At 47.4% G+C, this 26,710-nt stretch overlaps 1 protein-coding gene across 5 annotated transcripts in view; it reads left to right on the forward strand.

Annotated features, from left to right (window-relative positions):
* The window catches only part of SCAP (SREBF chaperone), a 71,574-nt gene that overhangs the window by 32,170 nt on the left and 12,694 nt on the right, over positions 1-26,710 (forward strand). For 3 of the 5 annotated variants that reach the window (XM_017955480.3, XM_017955478.2, XM_009200911.4), the window contains exons 2-6: positions 5,141-5,360; positions 14,776-14,905; positions 24,802-24,959; positions 25,802-26,022; positions 26,206-26,311. In XM_017955480.3, coding sequence (XP_017810969.1) covers positions 5,239-5,360; positions 14,776-14,905; positions 24,802-24,959; positions 25,802-26,022; positions 26,206-26,311 — 737 coding nt within the window. In that variant the 5' untranslated portion in view covers positions 5,141-5,238. Of the gene's footprint in view, positions 1-3,761; positions 4,057-5,140; positions 5,361-8,656; positions 8,828-14,775; positions 14,906-24,801; positions 24,960-25,801; positions 26,023-26,205; positions 26,312-26,710 lie in introns of those variants that run through there. The other 2 variants (XM_009200910.4, XM_009200912.3) reach the window with 2 other exon arrangements.

A 26,710-nucleotide genomic window follows, 5' to 3' on the forward strand; every position in this document is an offset into this window, starting at 1 on the left:
AGTGCAGTGGCGCGATCTCAGCTCACAGCAACCTCTGCCTCCTGGGTTCAAGCAATTCTCCTGCATCAGCCTCCGGAGTAGCTGGGATTACAGGCATACGCCACCATGCCCGGCTATTTTGTATTTTTCGTAGAGACAGGGTTTCACTATGTTGGCCAGGCTGGTCTCGAACTCCTGACCTCAAGAGATCTGCCCGCCCTGGTCTCCCAAAGTGTGGGATTAAAGGCATGAGCTGTTGCACCTGGCCTTTTTTTCTTTTTTCTTTTTTTTTTTTTTTTTTTGAGTCAGAGTCATGCTCCATTGCCCAGGCTGGAGTGCAGTGGTGCAATCTTTGGCTCACTGTGGCCTCCGCCTCCCAGATTCAAGCAATTGTCCTGCCTCAGCCTCCCGAGTGGCTAGGATTACAAGCACTCACTATCACACCCGGCTAATTTTTGTATTTTTAGTAGAGAAGAGGTTTCACCATGTTGGCTAGGCTGGTCTTGAACTTCTTTTTATTTTATTTTATTTTTTTATTTTTTGAGACAGAGTCTTGCTCTGTCATCCAGGCTGGAGTGCAGTGGCGCAATCTCAGCTCACTGCAAGCTCCGCCTCCTGGGTTTACACCATTCTCCTGCCTCAGCCTCCCGAGTAGCTGGGACTACAGGCGCCCGCCACCTCACTCGGCTAGTTTTTTTGTATTTTTAGTAGAGACGGGGTTTCACCGTGTTAGCCAGGATGGTCTCGATCTCCTGAGCTTGTGATCCGCCTGCCTCGGCCTCCCAAAGTGCTGGGATTACAGGCTTGGGCCACCGCGCCTGGCCTGGTCTTGAACATTCTGACCTTGTGATCGCCAGCCTCTGCCTCACAAAGTTCTGGGAATATGGGCGTGAGCCACTGCGCCAGGCCTTTTTCTCTTTTTTTGAGATGGAGTCAGTCTGTCACCTAGGCTGGAGTGCAGTGGCGTGATCTTGGCTTGCTCAACCTCTGCTTTCTGGGTTCAAGCGGTTTTCAGCCTACCAAGTAGCTGGGATTACAAGTGTGTGCCATCACACCCAGCTAATTTTTTTCTGTTTTTAGTAGAGAGGGGTTTCACTATGTTAGCCAGGTCTCAAACTCCTGGCCTCAAGTGATCCACCCACCTCGGTCTCCCAAAGTGCTGGGATTACAGGCGTGAGCCACTGTTCCTGGCCCAGACAACTGCTTTTTGACAAAGATGCCAAGCAATTCAATGGAGGAAGGATAGTCTTTTCACCAAATGGTGCTGGAACAATTGGCTATCTTTAGACCAAAGGGGAACAAAAGGAATTTATATCTCACACCTCATCTAAAAATTAACTCAAATGGATCACAGATTTTTATTTTTATTTTTTGAGACAGTCTTGCTCTGTAGCCCAGGCTAGAGTGCAGTGGTGTGGCCACAGCTCATTGTAGCCTCAAACTCTTGGTCTAAAGTGAACTTCCTACTTCAGCCTCCCAAGTAGCTAGGACTACAGGTGTGTGCCACCCTGCCCTGCTAATTATTAATTTTTTTTTTTTTTGTTTTTTATAAAGACAAGGTCTCACAGTGTCCAGGCTGGTCTCAAACTCCTGGTTTCAAGTGATTTCCCACCTCAGCCTCCCAAAGTGTTGGGATTACAGGCATGAGTCACTGCATCCAGCTGGATTACAGACTTAAACAAATGTGAAACTACAAATTTTTAGAAGAAGATATTGAGGAAAATTACCTTATGACCAAGCATTTCCACTCCTAAGAATGAATATACTCAAAAGAAAACAAAAAGAAAAAAAATACAAAAAACCCCAACTGAACAACAACAACAAAAAAGTAAAAATAAGAATTGGGGGTGGCTGGGCACGGTGGCTCACGCCTGTAATCCCAACACTTTCGGAGGCCAAGGAGGGCAGATCATGAGGTCAGTAGTTCAATATAGTGAAACCCCATCTCTACTAAAAATAAAAAATTAGCCGGGTGTGGTGGTGGGTGCCTGTAGTCCCAGCTACTTGGGAGGCTAAGGCAGGAGAATCGCTTGAACCCGGGAGGTGGAGGTTACAGTAAGCCAAGACTGTGCCACTGCACTCCAGCCTGGGAGACAGAGCAGGACTCCATCTCAGACAAAACAAAACAAAAAGGTTGGCCAGGTGCAGTGGTTCATGCCTGTAACCCCAGCACTTTGGGAGCCTGAGGCGGTCAGATCACGAGGTCAAAAGATTGAAATCATCCTGGTCAAGATGGTCAAACCCCGTCTCTACTAAGAATGCAGAAATTAGCTGGGTGTGGTGGCACACATCTGTAATCCCAGCTACTCAGGAGGCTGAGATAGGTGAATTGCTTGAACCCAGGAAACGGAGGTTGCAGTAAGCCGAGATCGCACCACTGCACTTCAGCCTGGTGGCAGAGCAAGACTCTGTCTAAAAAAGAAAAAAAAAAATTGAGACAGGGTCCGGTGGCTCATGCCTGTAATCCCAGCACTTTGGGAGGCCAGGCTGGCAAATCATCTAAGGTCAGGAGTTCTAGACCAGCCTGGCCAACATGGTGAAACCCCATCTCTACTAAAAATACAAAAATTAGCCTAGCGTAGTGGTTTGCACCTGTGCTCCCTGCTACAAGGGAGGCTGAGGCACGAATCGTTTGAACCACTGGAAGGCGGAGGCTACAGTGAGCCGAGATCGTGCTACTGCACTCCAGCCTGGGCAACAGAGCAAGATTCTGTTTCAAAAAAAAAAAAGTTCAAGTTCGAGACCAAGTAAACAAGAATAATTTGACCCGGTGTGGTGGCTCATGCCTGTAATCCCAGCAATTTGGGAGGCCGAGGCATGTGGATCACCTGGTCAGGAGTTCGAGAGCAGCCTGGCCGACATGATGAAATCCCATTTCTACTAAAAATACAAAAAATTAGACGGGCGTAGTAGCGGGCACCTGTAATCCCAGCTACTTAGGAAGCTGAGGCAAGAGAATCGCTTGAACCCAGGAGGTGGAGGTTGCATTGAGCTGAGATCGCGCCACTGCACTCCAGCCTGGGCAACAAGAGCGAAACTTTATCTCAAAAAAAAAAAAAAAGAAAAAGAAAACAGGTGTTCAAACAAATACAGGAATGTTAGAATGTTCATCACAGCACTATTCACAATAGGCAAAACATAGAAACTGCCCAAATGTTTATCAACTGATGAATGGATAAACAAAATGTGGCATGCTCATTTGATGAAATATTCAGCCATAAAAAGTAATGAAGTGGCTGGACTCAGTGCCTCACGCCTATAATCCCGGCACTTTGGGAGGCCGAGGCTGTGGATCACTTGAGGTCAGGAGTTTGAGACCAGCCTGGCCAACATGGTGAGCCTGGTCTCTACCAAAAATACAAAAATTAGCCAGGCATGGTGGCGGCTGCCTGTAGTCCCAGCTGCTCGGGAGTCTGAGTCAGGAGAATAGCTTAAACCCAGGAGATAGAGATTTCAGTGAGCCAAGATTGTGCCACTACACTCCAGCCTGGGCAACCCCATCTCAAAAAAAAAAAAAAGTAGTGGAAGTACTGGCTGGGCATGGTGGTTCATGCCTATAATCCCAGCACTTTGAGAGGCTGAGGCAGCTGGATCATTTGAGCCTAGGAGTTTGAGACCAGCCTGGAAAACATAATGAGAACCTGTCTCTACAAAAAAATACAAAAATTTGCAGGGCGTGATGACGCACACCTATAATCCCAGCTACTTGGAAGACTAGGTGGGAGAATCACTTGAACCTGGGAGGCAGAGGTTGCAGTGAGCCAAGATGGTACCACTGCACTCCAGCCTGGTCGATAGAATAAGACTCCATGTCAAAATAATAGAAGGTTCTTGAACTGGAAACTTGCATGTGCACTTAAGGCTTCTGCTTTCGGAAAGGTAGAACGAGCAATAGGCATTCCTTTTGGCTTTTGAGTTGGCTGTGGTGTGACTCCTTTTACTTCTTGTTTCTGATCTTGACAGTTATGAGGAGTCATCTTTGAGTGTGGGTTTTCATCAGTGAGTACAATCAAGCCAAGACACGTGTCTGAGCAAGTTCCCTGTAGCACAAGAAAACAGCAACATGGAACAAGAGAAGTAGGTTTAAACTTGGATTCCATTGGAGGACTCAGTAGGGAAGATAATTCTAGATCCCTGGGCCTCCTGGAGTTTTCTATTCTGATTTTATTGGTTTAATGTTATTTGTTTGAAATCACCAGAAATTAACTTTGGCTAACACAAGCAAAAAGATAATTTATTGGAAGGATATAGAATAGCTTACAAAATGGAAAGAAAAGTTGATGAGCCAGTCCTCGGAAAGGATGGGAGCCAGAACAGCCTGGGGATCTTGGGAGCAGGAATCTCTGTGGGATGAATAAACATCATGAATATCCAAGTTCCTGTTTCTTTGTGTTCAGAAGTCAAAGTCCAGGGAGCGAGGCCCAATTGGTGTAGCTTGGGTTAGCATGGGGCACCTTGACTCATAGTTAATCCAGGCTAAATCCTGTGGAGTGAGGTGGTTCCCCTAAGCCACACCAGGCTGCTGTTACTCGTAGAAGGGGACAGCTACTGGGCAGGCAGAACAGGAGGTGCTCTCTACCTTTATGCTCCCAGGAACGACTGTAGGACCAAGAGCAGAGAGTTCTACCAGAGTGAATTTTGCTTGGTGACCATTATGTCAGAGACCTAAGCTTTTTGGTGTTTCTATGTTGAGGGCTGACCTCACTGGACATTCTTCATGAGTGAATCACTATTTGTACAACAGTGTGTTTTGGGAGGCCATCCCTATGTAAAGGTTTTTCCCAAGGACTTCTCTCAGTGGGGTTGGTGCATAGAGAAGGGTGGGGAAGAATGCCTGTTTGACAGAGAGCAGCTGAAGGTGACGTCTGTTACACAGGCATGGTTTCCTGTGCCACACATGAGAAAAATGCCCTTTGCGGGGTGGCCTTTTAGCATTGCCTAATATAGGAGGGAGGGAGTTGGGTCGGTGGCGGGGGAGAGGGAGAGAGAGAGAGTGTGTGTGTGTGAGTGTGTGTATGTATTTTGGAATTGATGTCACTAGACCTTACATACAGGCATTCTGAAACCATTCCCCAGCCACATAACTATCGCCTCCCTCCAGCAGCCCTAGTGTGCAGAGCCAAGTACTCTTTGTTAACTGGCTTTTCTCCCTTCTGACCAGGTACCTGCACATGTTGTTCTTTGTCAGTGCCGTCAAGTGTGTGCCAGGGTGATCCATGGTCACTTTCCGGGATGGCAGCAAGGTGACTTCGGCTGAGGATGACCCTGACTGAAAGGCTGCGTGAGAAGATATCTCGGGCCTTCTACAACCATGGGCTCCTCTGTGCATCGTATCCCATCCCCATCATCCTCTTCACGGGGTTCTGCATCTTAGCCTGCTGGTATGTTTTTGGGTTGCCTTGGATATGGTGGACCAGTGTCTTAAGACAGTAGGTTTTCGCCGGGCGCGGTGGCTCAAGCCTGTAATCCCAGCACTTTGGGAGGCCGAGACGGGCGGATCACGAGGTCAGGAGATCGAGACCATCCTGGCTAACACGGTGAAACCCCGTCTCTATTAAGAAATACAAAAAAAAAAAAAACTAGCCGGGCGAGGTGGCGGGCGCCTGTAGTCTCAGCTACTCGGGAGGCTGAAGCCCGAAAAAGGCCGGAAACCCAGAGGCGGAGCCTGCAGTGAGCTGAGATCCGGCCACTGCAGTCCAGCCTGGGTGACAGAGCGAGACTCCCACACAAAAAAAAAAAAAAAAAAAAAAAGACAGTAGGTTTTCTAACCCTAACCACTATGGCGCTCTTGGCCTCTGTATGCTTTTTACACAGTGGGAGCTTGGGCTCCTTCTAACTGTGAGTGGAGAACTCTAGTCCTGGCATGGTTAGCTAATATAATAAAATAGTTCCAGCTGGCCCTGACCTACTGATTCACCAGATTTATTCACATCACTGGTACTCTATCTCAAAATAATGTTTAGATACTTCTAAGACACAGATAATTGAAAGATGATATTTCAATTTTATTTCTCAGTAGTAGTGGTTTCCTTTTAGTACCGGGTTAAGTGCAGGAGCCTTCTTTGTGTGTTGCAAGGCAAAGTCCATTAGAACAGTACCTTGGACAGCCTGTGGCAGGCTAACCTCAGAGACTTGCTTCTTTGCTCTCTAGTCATTTTTTTGTGTTCACATGGAGCTTGCTTCAGACCTCTTGTTGATTCTTGTGGCCAGCTGCACTTGCCAAGGACAGGATGTGAGAGCTGTAGCTGCCCTTGTTCCTGTCTGTCTTTCTCAAGGCCTCATAGACTCCTGAAGGCTATGGCTGACAATGACGTTGTAAAGGAGGAGTTTGATATAAGATGATATCTGATGACCCTTTTAGCTCTGAAATGCTGACAGTCGTGAAAAGAGTCCATCTTATTATTTTCTCTGGAAAGAATTCTGTTTTTCAGATTCATTGTCTTTCTAACATTTATAGATGTTTTCAGTGCTATGCTGAAGGGAGGATGAGAAGTCAGGAGGGAACTCTCTGTTCAGTTCAGTTGCTAATGATCTCAAGCTCTTCCCTGATTATCAGTAAGAAAGATTGGCCAGGTGCAGTGCTCGTGCCTGTAATTCCAACACTGGGAGGCTGAGGCGAGAGAATCATTTGAGGCCAGGAGTTCAGGACCATCCTGGGCAATATAGTAAGACCCACCCTGTCTGTACAAAAAAAAAAGAAAGAAAGATGAACATCACAGAGAGTTTCTTGCTGGGTGCTGTGTTGATGCTTCAGGTATAACATTAGGAAGTGGTCCAGTTATGTTTCCATTTAACAAAAGGGGATAGGGACTTAGAGATTTGCCTGGTCCACATAACTAATAATCAGGGAAACTGGGGTTCAAATTCAAATCCAAGCCATAGGGACTCTGGTGCTTGCACCTGTGTTACTGTCACCTGGTCTCACTCTGGCTCAGTATGTTTGTATTGGTGTTTAAACTGCTAAATTGTGTTGTACAAGATAAAATACTTATAGCTGTGTCCCATAAGTGATGAATTTGGAGTGCTCTGAGAACTCAGCTCTTGGGTTTTTTTTTTCTCTAAGTTAATTGACCTCTTTCTCTTTTCTTCTTTAAAAAAATTTTTTTTGAGACATGGTCCCACTCTGTCACCCAGGCTGGAATGTAGTAGCACAATCACAGCTCACCTCAGCCTCAACCTCCTAGGCTCAAGCGATTCTCCCACCTCAGCCTCCTAAGAAGCCGCGACCACAGGCGTGCGCCATCACACTTGGCTGTTTTTCATTTTTTGTAGAGATGGGGTCTCATTATGTTGCCCTCCTTTGGTTTCACTCTCTGATGGTACTACGGTTTCCTCTTTTGTAGTCACCCTGTTTTTCTTTTAAGAGGAAAGACCTGGCTGGGCGTGGTGGCTCACGGCTGTAATCCCAGCACTTTGGGAGGCCAAAGTGGGTGGATCACGAGGTCAGGAGATCGAGACCATCCTGGCCAACGTGGTGAATCCCGTCTCTACTGAAAATACAAAAATTAGCTGGGTGTGGTGGCATACACCTGTAATCCCCGCCACTCGGGAGGCGTAGGCAGGAGAATCGCTTGAACCCGGGAGGCGGAGATTGCAGTGAGCTGAGATCACTCCACTGCAGTCTAGCCTGGCAAAAGAGTGAGACTCCATGTCCAAAAAAAAAAAAAAAAAAAAGAAGAAGGAGGAAAGACCCTTCTGTATTATCCCATTCTTTTTCTTTTTTTTCTTCTTTGAGACAGGGTCTTGCTTCCGTTGCTCAGGCTGGAGTGCAGTGGTGCAATCACTGCTAATTGCAATCTCGACTTCATGAGCTCAAGTGATTCTCCTACCTCAGCCCTCTGAGTAGCTGGGACTATAGGCGTGCACCACTAATTTTTTGTATTTTTAATGGAGCTGGGGTTTTGCCATGTTGCCCAGGCTGGTCTCAAACTCCTGAGCTCCAGTGATCCACTTGCCTCGGCTTCCCAAAGTGTTGGGATTACAGGCGTGAGCCACCACACCCAGTCTTGTACTGTCTCATTCTTAGTGCTGTGTACTTATTTTCCCAAACCAGTATCTTTGTCATGTGATCTTAAAGTTTTTTTTATTTTTTTTCTTAAAACCTGATTGACTTGAGAACATTTTTCCAAGGCTGGGTGAAGTCTCTCAACCTCCAAAGACTAATAAAAGGTTGTATAAGAGAATCCATAGATTCTGGGACTTGGCCAGAAAACCAGAGATTATGGACCCAGGGACACAAGCCTCACCATTGTCTTCAACCTCAGAAGCTTTTGTGTCCAGAGCAGCAGAGCAGTGCCCCCTTCTTCCAGAGCCTGGGATTGCCTACAGAAAATAAAGTATGGATATTGACTGCTTCTAAGTAGTTTTGCTCGACATTCGGTTTCCATACAGAAAATAAAGTATGGATATAGACTTCTTCTAGTAGTTTTGCTCGACATTCAGTTTCCATTTAATTGCTTAACCTTTTATTGTTCCTGGGATGAAAGGCTTGTACAGCCAAACCCAAAGGACTGCTGCACTTAATTTCCCTATTCAGATCTAACAGCCACCTGAGCTGCAGAAATACTTTTTGCACACCACTGGCTCACCACCACTGAGTCACCCCAGGGAAAGTACAGAGCAGCACTAGAGGGGGTGGTGGTCAATGACAGCTTGGGAATGTGTCGGTCTCCATCAGGCAGAAGAATCCGGAAGTGAGAGAGGGCATCTGTATATGAGGAGTCAGGCTCACCCCAAACAGCACTGAGGATGTGTGACTTTCTTCTCTGAGCTGCCGTTGAGGCTGCAGGTTTCAGTGACTGAGAGCCAAGGATACTACTTCAAATGAACCCGGTGCTGAGCCTTGCAGGTGAGCTAGAGTTAGCTGTTCTTCCTGCCTGGCCCCTGGGTGCAGTGACTGTTCTTTCCTCTGGGAATATCTGATGAAATGTGTAGCAAGTAGGCGTTATGGCAAGAGGTGTCTGTTTGTAACTCTTGGAGGTTAGACCACTGGGCCCAAGATATGTCCCAGCAGCAGCCCAGCAAGACAGAGGGTGCTGTTACTCTGGACCTGCCCTGGTAAGTGGTGGGTGCACCATGGGGTAAAGAAGAGCACCCAGGGCCGGGCGTGGTGGCTCACACCTGTAATCCCAGCACTTTGGGAGGCCGAGGCGGGTGGATCACGAGGTCAGGAGATTGAGACCATCCTGATCAACAAGGTGAAACCCTGTCTCTACTAAAAATACAAAAATTAGCCGGGCATGGTGGCGGGCGCCTGTAGTCCCAGTTACTCAGGAGACTGAGGCAGGAGAATGGTGCGAACCCAGGAGGCGGAGCTTGCAGTGAGCCGAGATTGCGCCACTGTGCTCCAGCCTGGGCGACATAGCGAGACTCCATCTCAAAAAAAAAAAAAAAAGGAAGAGCACCCGTATGCCATGTTAGTTGGACTGCCCTACGTGCAGGTCAGAAAGTGATGTGAGTCATTGAGTCATTTGATTCAACAAGCTGCTGCGCATGGTGAGAGAAGGTGGATTTTAATTTGGAGAGGAAATTGGAATCACATTGTGTTGTTTTTGTTTCGAGACGGGGTCTCACTCTGTTGCCCAGGCTGGTGCAATTTCGGCTCACTGCAACCTCTGCCTCCCAGGTTCAAGTGATTCTCTTGCCTCAGCCTCCCGAGTAGCTGGGATTACAGGTGTGAGCCACCACGTCTGGCTATTTTTTGTATTTTTTGTAGAGATGGGGTTTCACCATGTTGACCAGACTGGTATCAAACTCCTGACCTCAAGTAACCTGCCCACTTCAGCCTCCCAAAGTGCTGGGATTATAGGCATGAGCCACCTTGCTCAGCCTAGTCATGCATTTTTGACTTAAGATATTTTCAGTTTACAACAGTGTTATCAGGACATAACCCCATCGTAAGTCAAGGCATATCTGTACATGTCAAGTGCTTAGAATAGTGCCTGGCACATATTACATATCATGTAAGAGTATTTCATTGTTATTATTCACTGTCTTCCTAGTCTTCTACCTTCACAGCCAGAAAGCACAAGCAGACTCCAAAACATGTATAGTCTAAATATAGAACAAAAACTGACCATACTCTGTGATTACTATGCAAATGCTGTAGCCACAGCCTACATTTTTTTTGAGACAGGGTCTCTCTCTGTTGCCCAGGCTAGAGTGCACTGGCATGGCACGATCTCAGCTCACTGCAGCCTCCACCTTCCGGGTTCAAGTGATTCTCCTGCCTCAGCCGCCCAAGTAGCTAGGATTACAGGTGTGTACCACTGCATCTGGCCAATTTTTATATTTTTAGTAAAGACGGGCTTTCACCATGTTGGCCAGGCTGGTCTTGAACTCCTGACCTCATGTGACCCACCCACCTTGGCCTCCCAAAGTGCTGGGATTACAGGCGTGAGCCACTGTGCCTGGCCTATATTAATTTTTTTTAAGTGGAAGCAAGTTTATTAGAAAAGTAAAGGAATAAAGAATGGCTACTTCATAGGCAGAGCAGCCCTAAATGAATTCTGATGACATTCTCTTGCAGTTGTTTCTCTCTTCCTACTTAGAGCATCTTGGAGGCAGACCGTAGTGTTATCTTTTATATCCCCAGTGCCCAGCATATAATACATACTTAATACATGGTTTTTGAGTGTAGGTAAAGATGGAAAAGCCAGAGAAAAGTAAAAATTGATTTTCATGAAGGTAAGGAGATTGTGTAATTGTTTTCTGTAATTAACATAATAAATGTATTTAAATTATTTAAAACATGGTATTGTCAAAAGACTTGAAGAGGCGTTTCACAAAAGAGGCTATATCCAAGTGGCCAGTAGTAAACTACAGCATTTGCATAGTAATCACAGAGTATGGTCAGTTTTTGTTCTATATTTAGACTATACCTGTTTTGGAATATAGTCTGAAATAATTTTTTAAATTGTTTCTTATCAGGAAAATGTACATTAAAACCATGCTGAGATACCACTGTCTCTTCCTCTAAATGGTTAACATTAATTGGACTGACAATATCAAGAGGTGACAAGGATTTGAAGAAACTGAAACTCCTATTACACTGGTGATAGTGGGAACATAAATTTGTACAACTGCTATGGAAAACTGGTGTCATCTACTAAGCTAAACATGCATATAACTCCATACCCAGCCATTTAATCCTAGGAATATACCCAACAGAAATAAGTGCTTATGGGACCACCAAAACCCAATAAAGGATAATAGCTTTAGTCTTTTTTCTTTCTTTTTTTTTTTTTTGAGACGGAGTCTCGCTCTGTTGCCCAGGCTGGAGTGCAGTGGCGCGATCTCGGCTCACTGCAAGCTCCGCCTCCCGGGTTCACGCCATTCTCCTGCCTCAGCCTCCCGAGTAGCTGGGACTACAGGTGCCCGCCACCTCGCCCAGCTAATTTTTTGCATTTTTAGTAGAGACGGGGTTTCACTGTGTTAGCCAGGATGGTCTTGATCTCCTGACCTCGTGATCTGCCTGCCTCGGCCTTCCAAAGTGCTGGGATTACAGGCGTGAGCCACCGCGCCCGGCTCTTTTTTTTTAATTAAAAAAATTATCCAGCCCAAAATGTTTTTTTTTTTTTTTTTGTAAGACAGGGTCTCACTCTGTCACCTAGGCTGGAATGCAGTGGCATGATCATGGCTCACTGCAGCCTCAGCCTCCCGGCTCAAGCAATCCTCCCACTTAAGCCTCCCGAGTAGCTGGGACTACAGGTGTGCACCACTATGCTTGGCTAACTTTTGTATTTTTTTTTTTTTCTGAGACGGAATTTTGCTCTGTCGCCCAGGCTGGAGTGCAGTGGCGCGATCTTGGCTCACTGAACACTCCACTTCCCAGGTTCACGCCATTCTCCTGCCTCAGCCTCCGGAGTGGCTGAGAGTACAGGCGCCCGCCACCACGCCCGGCTAATTTTTTGTCTTTTTAGTAGAGACAGGGTTTCACCGTGTTGGCCAGGATGGTCTTGATCTCCTGACCTTGTGATCCGCCCACCTCGGCCTCCCAAAGTGCTGGGATTACAGGCGTGAGCCACTGCACCCGGCCATATTTTTTTTTTTTTGTAGGGATGGGGTTTCACCATGTTGCCCAGGCTGGTCTCAAACTCCTAGGCTCAAGAAATCCTTCTGCCTTGGCCTCCCAAAGTGCTGGGATTACAGGCATGAGCCACCCGGCCTGGCCAACTTTATTCTTTTTTTTTTTTTGAGATGGAGTTTTGCTCTTGTTGCCCAGGCTAGAGTGCAATGGTGCCATCTCAGCTCACCGCAACCTCCGCCTCCCGGGTTCAAGTGATTCTCCTGCCTCAGCCTCCTGAGTAGCTGGGATTACAGGCATGCACCACCACACCGGGCTAATTTTGTATTTTTAGTAGAGACAGGGTTTCTCCCTGTTGGTCAGGCTGGTCTCAAACTCCCAATCTCAGGTGATCCACCCGCCTCGGCCTCCCAAAGTGCTGGTATTACAGGTGTGAGCCACTGCGCCTGGCCCAACTTTACTCTTAATAGCTCAAACCAGAAACAGCCAAATGTTCCTCAACCAGTGGAATAGACAAATGCACTATACTTTATTCATTAGTGGAACAGTATGTATCCAAAAAGGAATGATCTGCTGTATGCACCAGTGTGGAGGAATCTAGCAGATAGAATTTGAGTGAAAGCAGTCAGTCACAAAAGAGTATATAAGTAGAATGGATGATTTCATTTATATGACATTCAAAAATAGGTAAAACTAATTTATGGTGATAGAGATTCTAATAGTTACCTTTGGTGGTTGGGGCAGTGTGCTGTTGACTGGGAGTGGGAACAAGGCTGCCTTCTGAGACTCCAGAAATGTTCTGTAGCTTGATCTAGATGGTAGTTACACAGATACACACATGTAAAAACTTACTGCACTTTATACTTAAGATCTGTACATTGTACTATATAGAAGTTATTTTTAAATTTTAAGAAAGTGAGATGTGAAACAAAATGTACATCTATTTGCCAACTTTTTCTTTTTTCTTTTTTTTCACTTGAGATGGGGTCTCACCGTGTTACGTAGGCTAGAGTGTAGTGGCATGACCTCAGCTCACTGCAGCCTCCACCTCCCAGGGTCAAATGATCCTCCTGCCTCAGCCAGTAGCTGGGACCACAGGTGCACACCACCACGCCCCGCTAATTTTTTGTGTTTTTGGTAGAGATGGGATTTCACTGTGTTGCTCAGTCTGATCTCAAACTCCTGAGCTCCAATGATCCGCCTACTTGGCCTCTCCCAGAGTGTTGGGATGACAGGCTTGAGCCATTGCACCCGGCTCATTTGCCAACTTTTTTGATGCAAGGTCAGGGCTTTTCCTTTGCATATATTGGGTCCATTAACTTAGTTTCCTCATGATCCTAGTATAAACCACATCCTTAGTAAATTACACAGAATTTTCATGGTCTGTCCCTTCAAGTGGAACAGTTGCTTAGCTATCCGAATTGGAATCCTGGATTTTTAAAGGTACCCCCAATTTTGTTTTTTATTGTTCCCTTATGTCTGATTTGGCAAGGTGATTTTTTTGTTTGTGTTTAGCATCTTGCCTTTATTAAGTCTCTGAAAACTTTTTTCTTTCAGAGACAGGGGTCTTATGTTGCCCAGGCTGGAGTGCAGTGGTGTAATCATGGCTCACAGCAGCCTCTACCGCTAGGCTTAAACAGTCCTCCCACCTCAGCCTCCTGAGTAGCTGGGACCACAGGCTCATACTGCCATGCCTGGCTAATTTTTTTAATTTTCTGTAGAGAGGAGGTCTCACTATGTTGTCTAGGCTGGTCTCAAACTTCTGGGCTCAAGCAACCCTCCAGCCTGGGCCTCCCAAAGTGCTGCGGTTACAGGCATAACCCACTGCGCCCAGCCTGAAAAGATATATATAGTGTTATATATTATAACATGTTGGTGTTAATGTTGGTGTTTCCTTTCAGTAAAAGTTACTCATTAAATGTATAAACTAGCCAGGCATGGTTGCTCACGCCTGTAATCGCAGCACTTTGGGAGGCTGAGGTGGGTGGATCATCTGAGGTCAGGAGTTCAAGACCAGCCTGGCCAACATGATGAAACCCCGTCTCCACTGAAAATACAAAAATTAGCTGGGTGTAGTGGCGGGCACCTATCTATCTATTTGTGTGTGTGTGTGTGTGTGTGTGTGTGTATATATGTTTATATATATTAATGTTATATATAATGTTATAACTAAGTATACTTATACATACTTAGCTTATACAGCCTGAAAACATTTAACAGAACAGTCTGTTTTACCAGTTGGGCTTCTTTGTAAGGTTTATGTGACTAAAATAAGTTTGAAAAATTCACCGGGCTCAGTGGCTCAAGCCTGTAATCCCAGCACTTTGGGAGGCCGAGACGGGCGGATCACAAGGTCAGGAGATCGAGACCATCCTGGCTAACACGGTGAAACCCCATCTCTACTAAAAAATACAAAAACCTAGCCGGGTGAGGTGGCGGACGCCTGTAGTCCCAGCTACTCGGGAGGCTGAGGCAGGAGAATGGCCTAAACCCGGGAGGCGGAGCTTGCAGTGAGCTGAGATCCGGCCACTGCACTCCAGCCTGGGTAACAGAGCAAGACTCTGTCTCAAAAAAAAAAAAAAAAAGAAAAGAAAAATTCTAATCTAGATGACTTCTGAGTTTTGGCTTTGCAATTTTGTGATTCTAATATTTTGCACATTTGTACAGTCCTAACAGAATTTAGTTATTAACTCCAGTGGCTCCTGTGTCACTGCTGAGAGAGGACTGCCTCTCATAGTGTCTAACTCTTTTCTCCTTTTTGTTCATCCCAGCTACCCACTGCTGAAACTCCCCTTGCCAGGAACAGGACCTGTGGAATTCACCACCCCTGTAAAGGATTACTCGCCCCCGCCTGTGGACTCTGACCGCAAACAAGGAGAGCCTACGGAGCAGCCTGAGTGGGTGGGTACTCGGCATGTTCCTGAGGCCAGCACAGAGCATTGGGTGGAGATTGGCTGAGGCAGGGATCTGCCAGTGAGATTGAGGTTGGTTAGCTTCTGATTTGTGAATTCATGTACTTTAACAGCTTTATCAGTGTACCATATACTTAGTTTATACATTTTTTTTTTTTTTTTGAGATGGAGTTTTGCTCCAGGCTGGAGTGCAGTGGCATAATCTTGGCTCACTGCAATCTCCACCTCCAGGGTTCAAGTAATTCTACTGCCTCAGCCGCCCGAGTAGCTGGAATTACAGGCACCCGCCACCATGCCCAGCTAATTTTTGTAATTTTAGTAGAGACGGGGTTTCATCTTGTTGGCCAGGCTGGTCTTGAACTCCTGACCTCAGGTGATTACACCCATCTCGGCCTCCCAAAGTACTACGATTACAGGTGTGAGCCACTGCGCCTGGCTAGTTTATACATTTATTGAGTAACTTTTTTTGAAAGGAAACACCAAATGATGCCAAAGCGTAACTATTATAGTAAAACTGAGATCTGTGTTTGTTCTAGCTGTGGCCAGCCGGGTCTGGGTTCATACCCTGAGTTGCTCACACATGCTGCATGGGTGTGCGGCAGTATCCTGGCAGACACACAGGCTGTATCCTTCTTGTCCCTGGGCAGTCAGAACGATTGCACATCCCTGAGAGTGGTCTGACATAGACTTCCAGCGCTGTCTAGTATTTGTATCGTGCACCTAATTTTTTCAGATCTGTCAGGTCCTGTTTTATCCTCACAATCCAAAAAGTACAGATTCTAAATCTCTTTTCCAGGTAAGGAAGCTGGGGCTCAGAATGATTAAGTGCCTCAGTTACTTATTTATTTTTTTAATTTAAAAATTTTTTTATTTTAGTCTTGTTCTGTTGCCCAGGCTGGAGTGCAGTAGTGTGATCTCAGCTCACTGCAACCTCTGCCTCCTGGGTTCAAGTGATTCTCCTGCCTCAGCCTCCCGAATAGCTGGGACTATAGGTGTGCGCCACCACGCCCAACTAATTTTGTATTTTTATTAGAGATGGGGTTTCACCATGTTGGCCAGGCTGGTCTCGAATTCCTGCCCTCAGGTGGTCTACCCGCCTCAGCCTCCCAAAGTGCTGAGATTACAGGCATGAGCCACTGCGCCCGGCCAGTTATTTAGTTTGGAACTCTAGGTCTCCTGACCCCAGCCCTCTGTTCCTTCTGGACTGTACTGTTTTCAGTTGACTGTCTCTGAGCCGAGCACTGATATAAATGAGAAAAAAGGTCTTCAGATGAGGGACTCAGTCAAGGGACCTCACTCACCATCACACCGCACTCATTATTTGGAGCTCATTGAAGCTTGACTAGCTCATCTCTGTACCTTTTGCCTGTCAGGTATGGACAAAGTGCCCTTTCTTCCTGTGTTGTTCTGTGGTCCCCGGATTGGTGCTGTACTTGCTGAATCTGTTGTTGAGGAAAACCAAAGCTCAGTGAACAGAGCTCCCCTCCCGCTTCTCTCTGACAGTCATAGCATATTCCCATTTCCTTTTTGGTTAACGTAGTAGTCAGGTAACTTGTTATGAACTTGACTCTGTGGCTGAAATAGAGGCATATCTAGTAAGATTGGTCTGTGGCACAACTATACATGGTATCAGTGTGGAGTGCACAACCCTGGCTTCATGGGGCTCTGCCTATGAAGGTCAAAGGGTGCATGGTCTGATGCTGGCTGAAACTAGTTTTGTGGTGAAACCAGTTTTGTGGCTTTATGGCCCTGATTGGCCATTGGCTCACTGGCTCATTATGGGACCTTCTTGGTTAAACCTTTTACCTTCATTAACCATTTTATTTTTATTGTTTTGAGATGGAGTCTCACTCTGTTGCCCAGGGTGGAGTGCAGTGGTGTGATCTCAGCTCACTGGAACCTCTGTCTCCTGGGTTGAAAGCGATTCTCCCGCCTCAGCCTCCCGAGTACCTGGGACTACAGGCATGTTGCCACCACACCTGGCTAATTTTTGTGTTTTTAGTAGGGACGGGGTTTCACCGTGTTGGCCAGGCTGGTCTCAAACTCATGACCTCAGGTGATCCGCCTGCCTCAGCCTCCCAAAGTGCTGGGATTACAGGCATGAGCCATTGTGTCCAGCCTTCATTAACCTTTTAATTCAATTTTAGCACATAAGGGAGTATTTGTGTTTCCTGACTAGAAGAGTTCATTTGGCCCATTGGTGTGGAGTAGATGTTTAATGATGAGGCTGTAAGGGGTGTGTAGTGTTTGTGAGCTCTTTGAATGATGAGATGATGACAGAAAGTGTTGGTGCAGAGTAACAGGAGGGCTCTGGAATCAGGAGGATTGTCCATTTTCTCTCTCTCTGATTGGAGCCCTTATCCCCAAGGAGACTTGGGCCCAGTGCAGTCACTTGGTGTCACACAGCTCAGTGGTCAGTTATCTCACCTCCATTGACTGTCCTTGATAAAGATACAGGCCAGCGATACTGAAGTGGGTGGTAAGGACTGTTTCAGTTATGAAGAACAGAAAATTCAACCCAAATCAGAGTAAGTGAAAGGGAGTTTTTGGTTCATATAACTCAGCCAGGTGCAGGGCTGACTTAAGTACAATATAGTTTGAGCCTCAAAAGGAATCCATCTCTTGACTTTGTCCTCTCTGGGTCAGCTTCACTCTTGGTCTTCCCAACAGTGGCCCTAGCAGATTCAGCCCTATGTTTTTGCATCATTCAATCCAATGGAAGATGAAAGGGAGCCCAGTTGGCTATGAATAAGGTTACCTGCCTGTCCCCTTCCCAAGCCCTATGGCTAAAGGCAGGTATTTCATTGTTGTCGTCAGCACCTCGCTGGGAATGAGAGAGGATGGTTTCCAAAGGGACAACAGGGCTGGGTGCAGTGTTGCATACCTGTAATCCCAGTGCTGAGGTAGGAGGATCACTTGAGCCCAGCATTTCAAGGCTGCAGTGAGCCATGATCATACCATTGCAGTCTAGCTGGGGTCTAAAAAAATTTTTAAAAATAAAAAATAAAAGGGAAAATAGGAGACTCGGGCAGTAGACAGCACATTGCAGGCATCTGCTGCCTATACCAAGGAGCCAAAACTTCCCTCCCTGCTCTGCTCATTGCTCAGTTCAGCACTCGTTCGTTGCATGTGCGTGGTGTGGAATGATGTGGGGACAGATAGAGGCTCACTGCCCTTGAGGAGATCCTATACTGTTTGGGAAGAGAAGACAAATATTTTTCAAAGTTTGAAATGAATATAGTGTATGTCAAAGAGACATAGGGGGGCAAATTGAAAGAGCTCCCAGTGGTCAGTGCTAGAGCAATTTTTTTTCTTTTTCTTTTTCTTTTTTTTTTTTGAGACAGAGTCTTGCTCTGTCACCCAGGCTGGAGTGCAGTGGCGCGATCTCAGCTCACTGGAACCTCCGCCTCCCGGGTTCAAGTGATTCCCCTGCCTCAGCCTCCCGAGTAGCTGGAACTACAGGTACACACCACCACGCCCGGCTAATTTTTTGTGTTTTAGTAGAGACGGGGTTTCACCATGTTGGCCAGGATGGTCTCCATCACCTGACCCTGTGATCCGTCCGCCTCAGCCTCCCAAAGTGCTGGGATTACATGCGTGAGCCACCGTGCCTGGCCTAAAGCAATTTTTGCAACAAAATAAACCAGTATTGAATTATAACCCAAAATATAAAATAATTCTTTGTGAGTCCATCCTGAGTCCATATGCTTGAATAAATATAAATAAATGAATGGATGACAACAGACAAATTTCCTGGGCAAAATAATTCTAAGTAATGTATCCTAAAGTGTGGACTATGCCTGATGACTTTCTTTCAAAGAGGACAGTGTGATTGTGAGAAAAAGTAACTTTACAGTGGAGAAGCCTGATAGACACCTCCTACAGTAAGTGATTGGGGTTAAAGCAGCAGTGATAAATCACAATGATTGATTATGCCCTTGGTATGTGAGGAGGAGGACATTTTACTGCTGATCTTCCTCCCCCAAACCCATAGCCCCAGTCCAATCATGAGTAAAACATCAGACAAATCCTAGTTGAGGGACACCCTACAAAATGCCTGACCAGTACCCCTCGAGCTGTCAGTATCATCAAAAGCAAGAGAAGTCTGAGAAACTGTCACAAGCTACAAGAAGCCTCAGGAGACACTACAGCTAAACGTAACGTGGTTTCCTGGATGGGATCCTGGAAAAGAAAAAGGACATTAGGCAAAAACTTGAGAAAATCTGAATATACTTTGGACTTTGGTTAAGAATTTCACTGTGGACTTTGGTTTTCAGAATGAGGACTACAGAGATGAAATGTCCTTCTTTTTATATACCTTGGCCTTCTAAATTATTGAAAAATTCCCATACATTAAGGTTCAGTCTTTGTGCTGTAAAGTTCTTGGTGTATTCAGTTGTTTGGATTTTTTTAAAAGCCATATTCTAATATAGAGAAATCTCATTGTGATTGTGATGTGAATTTTCATTTCCCAGATGACTAATGACCTTAGTCCCTTTTTCAAGTGCTTATTGTATTTGCCTGTCTTCCTTTGTGATGTATGTGTTCAGATGTCCCCATTTTGAGTTGTTTGACTTCTTTTTGTTGAATTGTGGATTTTTCTCTCTGTTGGAGATGGCTCTCTTTTTATGTAGCCCTCCTCCTCCCCTTTTGCTGGGTGCTTCTCCACAATGAGATTGATGGCTGCCCCCTACAGTTAAACCTTTATGTGTCCTCCAGAAAGGACTCCAGTCAGTTCTGCCATGTCTTTGTGCTCAGAGTTAGGCTTACCCTGTGTCGTCACTGTGACCATTGGCCTCTGTGGCCACTCTTGGGGAAGGGCGGTTGTCTCTGGGCAGAGGGATGTTTTTACCAGAGGAAGAGAGGAACAAAGCAGAAACAGTAGAGACTACGTTTTCCAGCTTTGTGACCTTGGGCAAGTTACTCTCACCTTGTACCTTAGTTTCTACATCCATAAAATGGGATAATTATACCTACATTATACACTGTAATTCATATGATTAAGCGAAAGAATGCAAGGGTTTAGCACAGTGCCTGGCCTGTCGCTTGCATTCAGCAGTGTTTGTGGCTGTCGCCATTGCCATCATTGTCATTGATCAAGTCTAGCTGGTCAAACAGAGGGGAGAATGAAGATTCGTGTGTTTGGACTGCCCTGTGGTGTGCACCAGGAGTACCCTCCTTAGGCTTTATCCCTCAGCTCCGTGAAGCTCCAGGAAGCCTTCCCCAGCTCTTGCAGTGTATCCTTTGCTTCTTCTCTGTGTTCTACATGACGACCCCGTTGGAGTCATGTTTCCTTCAAGTTTATATACTCCAGTGTTTTACACAGAGTAGATGCTCAAGAAAGGTTTCTTGTTGAGTAAAGAAACAGCGTGGCTTATTTAGGAGACAGTGAGTCTGCAGTTTTTCTTGGAGCGTGGTAGGTGGAACCAACTTGAATCTCCTGGCCTGTGAAGTTTAAACTTTTAGTTCCGTAGGCATTGGGAAGCCATTCCCTTAGAGGCAATGACTCGATGACAGTGGTGATAAGGAGGCCCATCGTATTGAATTTGGAGAAACTTGTAGACTGAGATGATTGTGCATGGGACACCAACTCCAGTTTTCATAGTTTTAGGGGATAATAGAAATAATATAACGAATACATTTTCAGATACTTTGCTAGATCTAGATGGTTCCCAGGAGTTGTTTTGTTTGGTCCTCACGGTGCTCTAGTGAGGTCTGAGGTTTTATTCTCGTTTCCCTCAGTAAGGGACAAGGCTTGGAGAGTATAGAGACCATCATCCAAGGGACACAGCCAGGGAGTGGTGGCACTGGGATTGGAACTCAGGCAGGTCTCCTGAGCCTGCTCTTCCCACCATAGCCCTTGCCCACCAGGGTTGGAGGGCAAGGATCAGGAGGTCTTTTCTGTAGGAAGAGCTGAGTGGCAGGAGTCCTCCACATCCTGTTCTGAGGGAGCCCACGGGTGCACCAGTGTGAAGGTAAAATACCTGGAGCTCTAGGTTGCTCTATCTAAATAGAAAGGAAGGATTCTGTTTTTCAAAAACCTGAGGTCTCCAGCATTGCCTGGGTCCCCAAGACTGGCTCATTGTGAAAACTTGAGCCTCACACCAAGACCAGCTGGCAGGTCCACAGCGGTGGCTGGGCTTGTTGCATGCCAGACTTCTATGGCCAACATTGCAGTGTTTGTGGTGGCTGTGTGAGCGTGGACACAGGGTTTCCAGGAAGCTCTGGGTGGGAGCCTCATGCTCTGAACTATGGTGGCTGGAGACTCCAGGGCCCCCAGAACCTCAGCTCCTCTCCCACGCTGCTTGTGCTAGGCCTTTCCTTCTGCATGTTGTTTTCCATGAGACTCACATTCTTCAGAGCTACCCAGCTCTGAGTTTCAGTCCTGGCTCTGTTGCCTATCAACTGTGTGACCTCGGACACTTCATTTTATCTCTCTGAGCCATGGTTTTCTTATCTGGGTCCTTTAGCTCAGGGTCTCTCACAAGACTACAATAGAACCCTCAGCCAAGGCTGCTGCCATCTCAAAGGTCAACTTGGGGAGGACCCCCGTCCAAGCCCACTTAAAGGTAGGTTCCTTACAGGCTGTTGGGCTGAGGATCTCAGTTCCTCACTGTGCGTTGGCTGAAGGCCTCTCTCAATTCCTTGCCACATAGGCCTTCCCTGAGCAGCTCGCAGTGTGGTGGCTGGTTTCATCAGAGTGGTGGCTCCCTAAAGAACGGGGCCAGGGTGGGAGAAGGAGTCATAGTCTTTTGTAACCTAATTGGAAGAGTGATTTCTTATTGCTGTGGCTGTATTTGTTTGTCAGAGGCAGATCATTAGGTCCAGCCCACTCTTAAGGGGATGGGATTACACAAGGGCATGAGCACCAGGAGGTGTGGACTGCTGGGGACTGTGTTAGAAGGCTGCCTGCCACAGCCTCTCACTGTTAAGAGTCTTTTGCCTAGGGGCATCTGGACCCCACTGGCCCTTACTTCCTCCATCACCCACTGAAGATACCAGTGTTTCTATGTCCATTTCTCTCTTGAATATTAAGTAGAGACTGTGGGAGCTCAGCACAGTGAGTGTGGGCCCTGCCCACCTCTTCCTTACCAGGTTAGTGCTCCTTCCCTGCTCAGGCCTGTGTGAGCTTCTGGTCACAGCCTGTGGTGGCCAGCTCCATCCAGGTGCCTCTGTACCTCCCAGCAGCTTTTAGTGGCTGAGTGTGGTACAGAAGAAAAAGTGGACGAGGCCTTTTGTCCCCAGAGCCCTCACTAAGGCACAGCCACATCAAGTTCACAAGGCTCAGACGGTTGCCTCTGGTTCCTTTGTGCCCAGGGTCCCAGGAGACATTAACTTGCTCTGCTTGCTCAGCATCTTGGCCCTTGCCTATGCTGTAACCTGGAGTACTGCGTCGGTGAGTGGCCCTATGACCTCCCCTTCATCCACACACATGCCCCTTGGAGTTCCTGACTGCAGCCCAGGCGTGGGGACAGCCCCTCATCCCTCAGCTGGGCTGGGCCCTGCCCCCTTCAGTCCATAGCTCGCAGTACACCACTGTCTAGGACCGTCTTTCCTTGTCTCCAGTTGTCACCACCTCCAGGGGAGTCTTTCCAGAGCACTGCTTTCATCAGGTTGCCCTTCACCTCAGAGACACTGGGCTTCGCTTTGTCAATTGATTAAAATTCTGACAGCTTAGTCAGGCTTCAGTCTAAGCCTGCTTGTCATCTTCCTCGTAATCTGTTATCCCCTGACAGGTTTCCTTGGTGCCTTCTGTGCTCTCAGCATCCCTTGCAACTCACATTCCCTCCTGCCCCTCTCCTACCTGTTCTTTTCTAACTTTATGGCTCCACTTAGCTTCTCCTGGGCCGTAATCTTGCCATGGCTGACCCAGCATGTTTTGGGGTGCTCCGCGACATGCCTGTCACTGAGGGTTGCATGTGTGAACACGCTTGTCATTTACATCCCTGTTAAGCTCTTGAAGGGTAGATGGCAGATTCTAGTGAGAAAAGTGTGTGATATTTAGTGAGGGAACCTTGGTTTGAGTTCTTGCACCACTCTGCCTGGAGTGTGAAGCTCTAGGCGGGCACGATGCCTGAGCCTCTCCTTGCTTCTCATCAGGCTGTTGTGAGGGTCGGATGAAGTGAAGTGCCTGATTGTTCATTGCGGATATTTCTGCTAATCTCTCAGACACTGTGTGTATGCGTGTGTGGTGTGTGCATACATCTTGATGCTGCAGGGTGAATGTCGTCGTTCCTCTTTCACAGTGAGGAAATTGAAATCCAGAGATGTCAAAAGTGTTTCCAAGGTCATATGTTTGGAAAGCTGTGATTTAAAATTGGGTCCTTTGATCTTCAAAACCCGCTACTCGGCTGCAAGTGACGAAACCTGGATCAGTAAGACAGGCTACATGCTTTGGGGAGTGTGGAGTCTATAGTGCGGTCAGCAGACATGTTCCATAAAGGGCTAGATAGTAAGCATTTAGGCTTTGCGGGCCAGACGGCCTCTGTTGCAGCCATAGACAATAGTAATGGTAGGGGTGTGGCTGTGCTTCAGTAAAAATTGGAGGTGGAAAAACAGGCACTAACCAGCCTGGGCAACATAGTGAGACCCCATCTCTACAGAAAATAAAGAAGTTAGCCAGGTGGGCCGGGCGCGGTGGCTCAAGCCTGTAATCCCAGCACTTTGGGAGGCCGAGACGGGCGGATCACGAGGTCAGGAGATCGAGACCATCCTGGCTAACACGGTGAAACCCCGTCTCTACTAAAAAATACAAAAAACTAGCCGGGCGAGGTGGCGGGCGCCTGTAGTTCCAGCTACTCCGGAGGCTGAGGCAGGAGAATGGCCTAAACCCGGGAGGCGGAGCTTGTAGTGAGCCGAGATCGCGTCACTGCACTCCAGCCTGGGTGATAGAGCGAGACTCCGTCTCAAAAAAAAAAAAAAAAAAAAAGAAGTTAGCCAGGTGTGGCACTTTGGGAGGCCAAGATGGGAGGATCGCTTGAGCCCAGGAGTTCGAGACCAGCCTGGCAACATAGTAATACCCTGTCCCTACAAAACATTTTTGAAAATTAGGCATGGTGGTGCACACCTCTAGTCTCAGCTACTTGGTGGGTGGGGGTGCTGAGGTGGGAGGATCTCTTGACCCTGGGAGATTGAGGTTGCAGTGAGCCACGATTGGGCAACAGAGCAAGACCCTGTCTCAAAAAGAAAAACAGGCATGGGCCCTGATTTGGCCTACAGGCCATAGTTTGCCTACACCTGGTCCCACATACGCTTTGCCCATAGTAGATGTGTTATTGAGCAAAAGAGGCTCGCTGCCCAATGTGCTAGAAGTCAATACTTATGACACTGAGATTTGGGGAAAAGAAAGCTTTATATTGAAGGTTGACTCCCTAGGAGACAGGAGTCCAGCTCACATCTGTCTCCCTGTGCTGGCTTTAAGGCAGTAATTTTATTAGAAAAGGTTTAGAGGGTGGATACTAGGATTAGCAGCTGATTGGTGGAAGGAAGGGGGATTTCTGGAAAGTCCTTGAGCATGCCCAGTTATCTCTTGATGCCACCTCATGTGTCTCATGTGCAAATTCCAGGGGAGTCAGTATGAAACATGCAGTGGAAATTCAGGCTGTGATGGCGGCAGGGTCATTCTGCACAACTCCAGTCGGCCATCTTGGTTCCAGCTTATTTCAGCCAGTTCTTTTATCTCATAAGCGGAGGGAGTTTCTGGGTTTCAGCAAATTGTTTCTTTTCTTATCTGCCATCCTGCAAACTCAAGAACTTGTGTTAGTCATTGGTTTCTTTAACTCTGTGGGGCATGGTTTCCAATGCTCATTAAATCCCTTGAATTGGACCGTGTTCCTTCCTCCTGTGCTCAGCTGCCCTTTCTGCCCTCCCTCATTTCTTCTGCAGTATGTGGGTGCCCCGGTGGCTTACGTCCAGCAGATATTTGTGAAATCCTCAGTGTTTCCCTGGCACAAGAACCTCCTGGCAGTAGATGTATTTCGTTCACCTTTGTCCCGGGCTTTCCAACTGGTGGAGGAGATCCGGAACCACGTGCTGAGAGACAGGTACCCCCTCAGGGACCCTTGCCTCCCTGAATCCCATGCTGTACTGAAGGGAGAGTTACAGTCCTCAGTGTAACTCCAGTGAGCCAGTCAGCTCTGCAGAGATAGAACAAGCAAGAAGGATGGAGGGTGAGCCAGCCTTGAATTTCTCAGCATCCTTGAGGGTCCACAGTGGCTGCATTCCCCTTAGACCTATGCAGATGGCACACACATAGCCCTGAGTCTCATCCTTACATCTCAGATGGAGTCAGTGTCCACTGAGCTGACTCATGACCTGCGTGGCTTCCTGCCTGTGGGTTATGGTGTGAATGTAATGGTGGTGTCTCTGCCGACGAGAAGCAAGCTCTACCGGGGGGTACCTTCTGAAGCCCCAGCCCAGGTTGTGCTCCCCTGCCTGTCAGTGGGTCCCTGGGTTATGCTGGCTCGGCATACAATGTGTGTAATTGGCAAGCTGCATCACTGCCAGGTTTTAGTTAGCTAGTGGCGTTGACAGATATTTTGGTGAACTAAATGAAGCCCCAGATTTACCCCCATCCCTCCTCATCCACTGAACTGGCCAGGGTGTTTTAGTGGGCGGGATTGTGCATGCTCTCATAGTACACTTGCCTGTCCTCAGAGCTGATGGGCTTTTGGGCCTCAGATGCACTTGAAGTCAGACAGCCACATGGTTAGGTTATTGGCCACCTGGAAGTACTTTCCCCTGCTGCCCTAGTGGTCAGGCTCTTTGGCATTACCAGAGAGCAAATATGGGGTATTGAAGAACAGACAGAGGACGTCCCCTAAGTACTGCAGATCTGCCCTGTGGTGGCAGACACAGCAGGTTCCTTGTCCTGTCTCCTGTGCAGCTCTGGGACCAGGAGCTTGGAGGAGTTGTGTCTGCAAGTGACCGACCTGCTGCCAGGCCTCAGGAAGCTCAGGGACCTACTCCCTGAGCATGGATGCCTGCTGCTGTCCCCTGGGAATTTCTGGCAGAATGACCGGGAGCGCTTCCATGCTGATCCTGACATCATTGGGACCATCCACCAGCACGAGCCTAAAACCCTGCAGACTTCAGCCACGCTCAAAGGTAGCCGCAGTACAAGTTCCCTTCAGACCTGCAAGGGTGCCCATTGATCACTGTCTTTTTGATGTGTACTTAGGCAGATAAGGGTTTACCCTTTGTTCCCAGGGTGGGGGTGAAAAAGGGGTCCTTGGTGGCTCTGCAGTAGCTGTCATTTCTTTGTCAGTACCTGCTGGTTTCTACTTGCAGACTTGTTGTTTGGTGTGCCCGGGAAGTACAGCGGGGTGAGCCTCTACACCAGGAAGAGGATGGTCTCCTACACCATCACCCTGGTCTTCCAGCGCTACCATGCCAAGTAAGATTGACAGCACCCTGGGCTCTTGACTGGTCTGCTGGGTGACATGAGGCTTTGAGTAGTCCCTCTTCTGGTTAGAGTGTTCTGAATGCCCCGCTGGAAACTTGGAGAGTTTCCAGGCCTCCTGTTGAAATGTTTACATCCCTTATACTAGATGATACTGTCTACCACATTTTAATGGGGATGACCTGACAGCTGGTTAAGCATAGGGGACTAAGGCAGGGCTGGCAGTCTCAGTGTCCTGGTGCCTCCTCTGGTCTCTCTTGAGCCTAGGGCAGGCATCCCCAGCTGGTTGCTAGTGAGCCCTGTATGGCCTGAGTCCTTCCCAGTGGGGCACTGCAGGCACCTCCCCAACTGGCAACGGCACTCGAGGTGCTTCTGATCGCCTCTCCTGGGCCT

This window comes from Papio anubis, chromosome 2 (assembly GCF_008728515.1).
Source record: "Papio anubis isolate 15944 chromosome 2, Panubis1.0, whole genome shotgun sequence".
Lineage (NCBI taxonomy): Eukaryota > Metazoa > Chordata > Mammalia > Primates > Cercopithecidae > Papio > Papio anubis.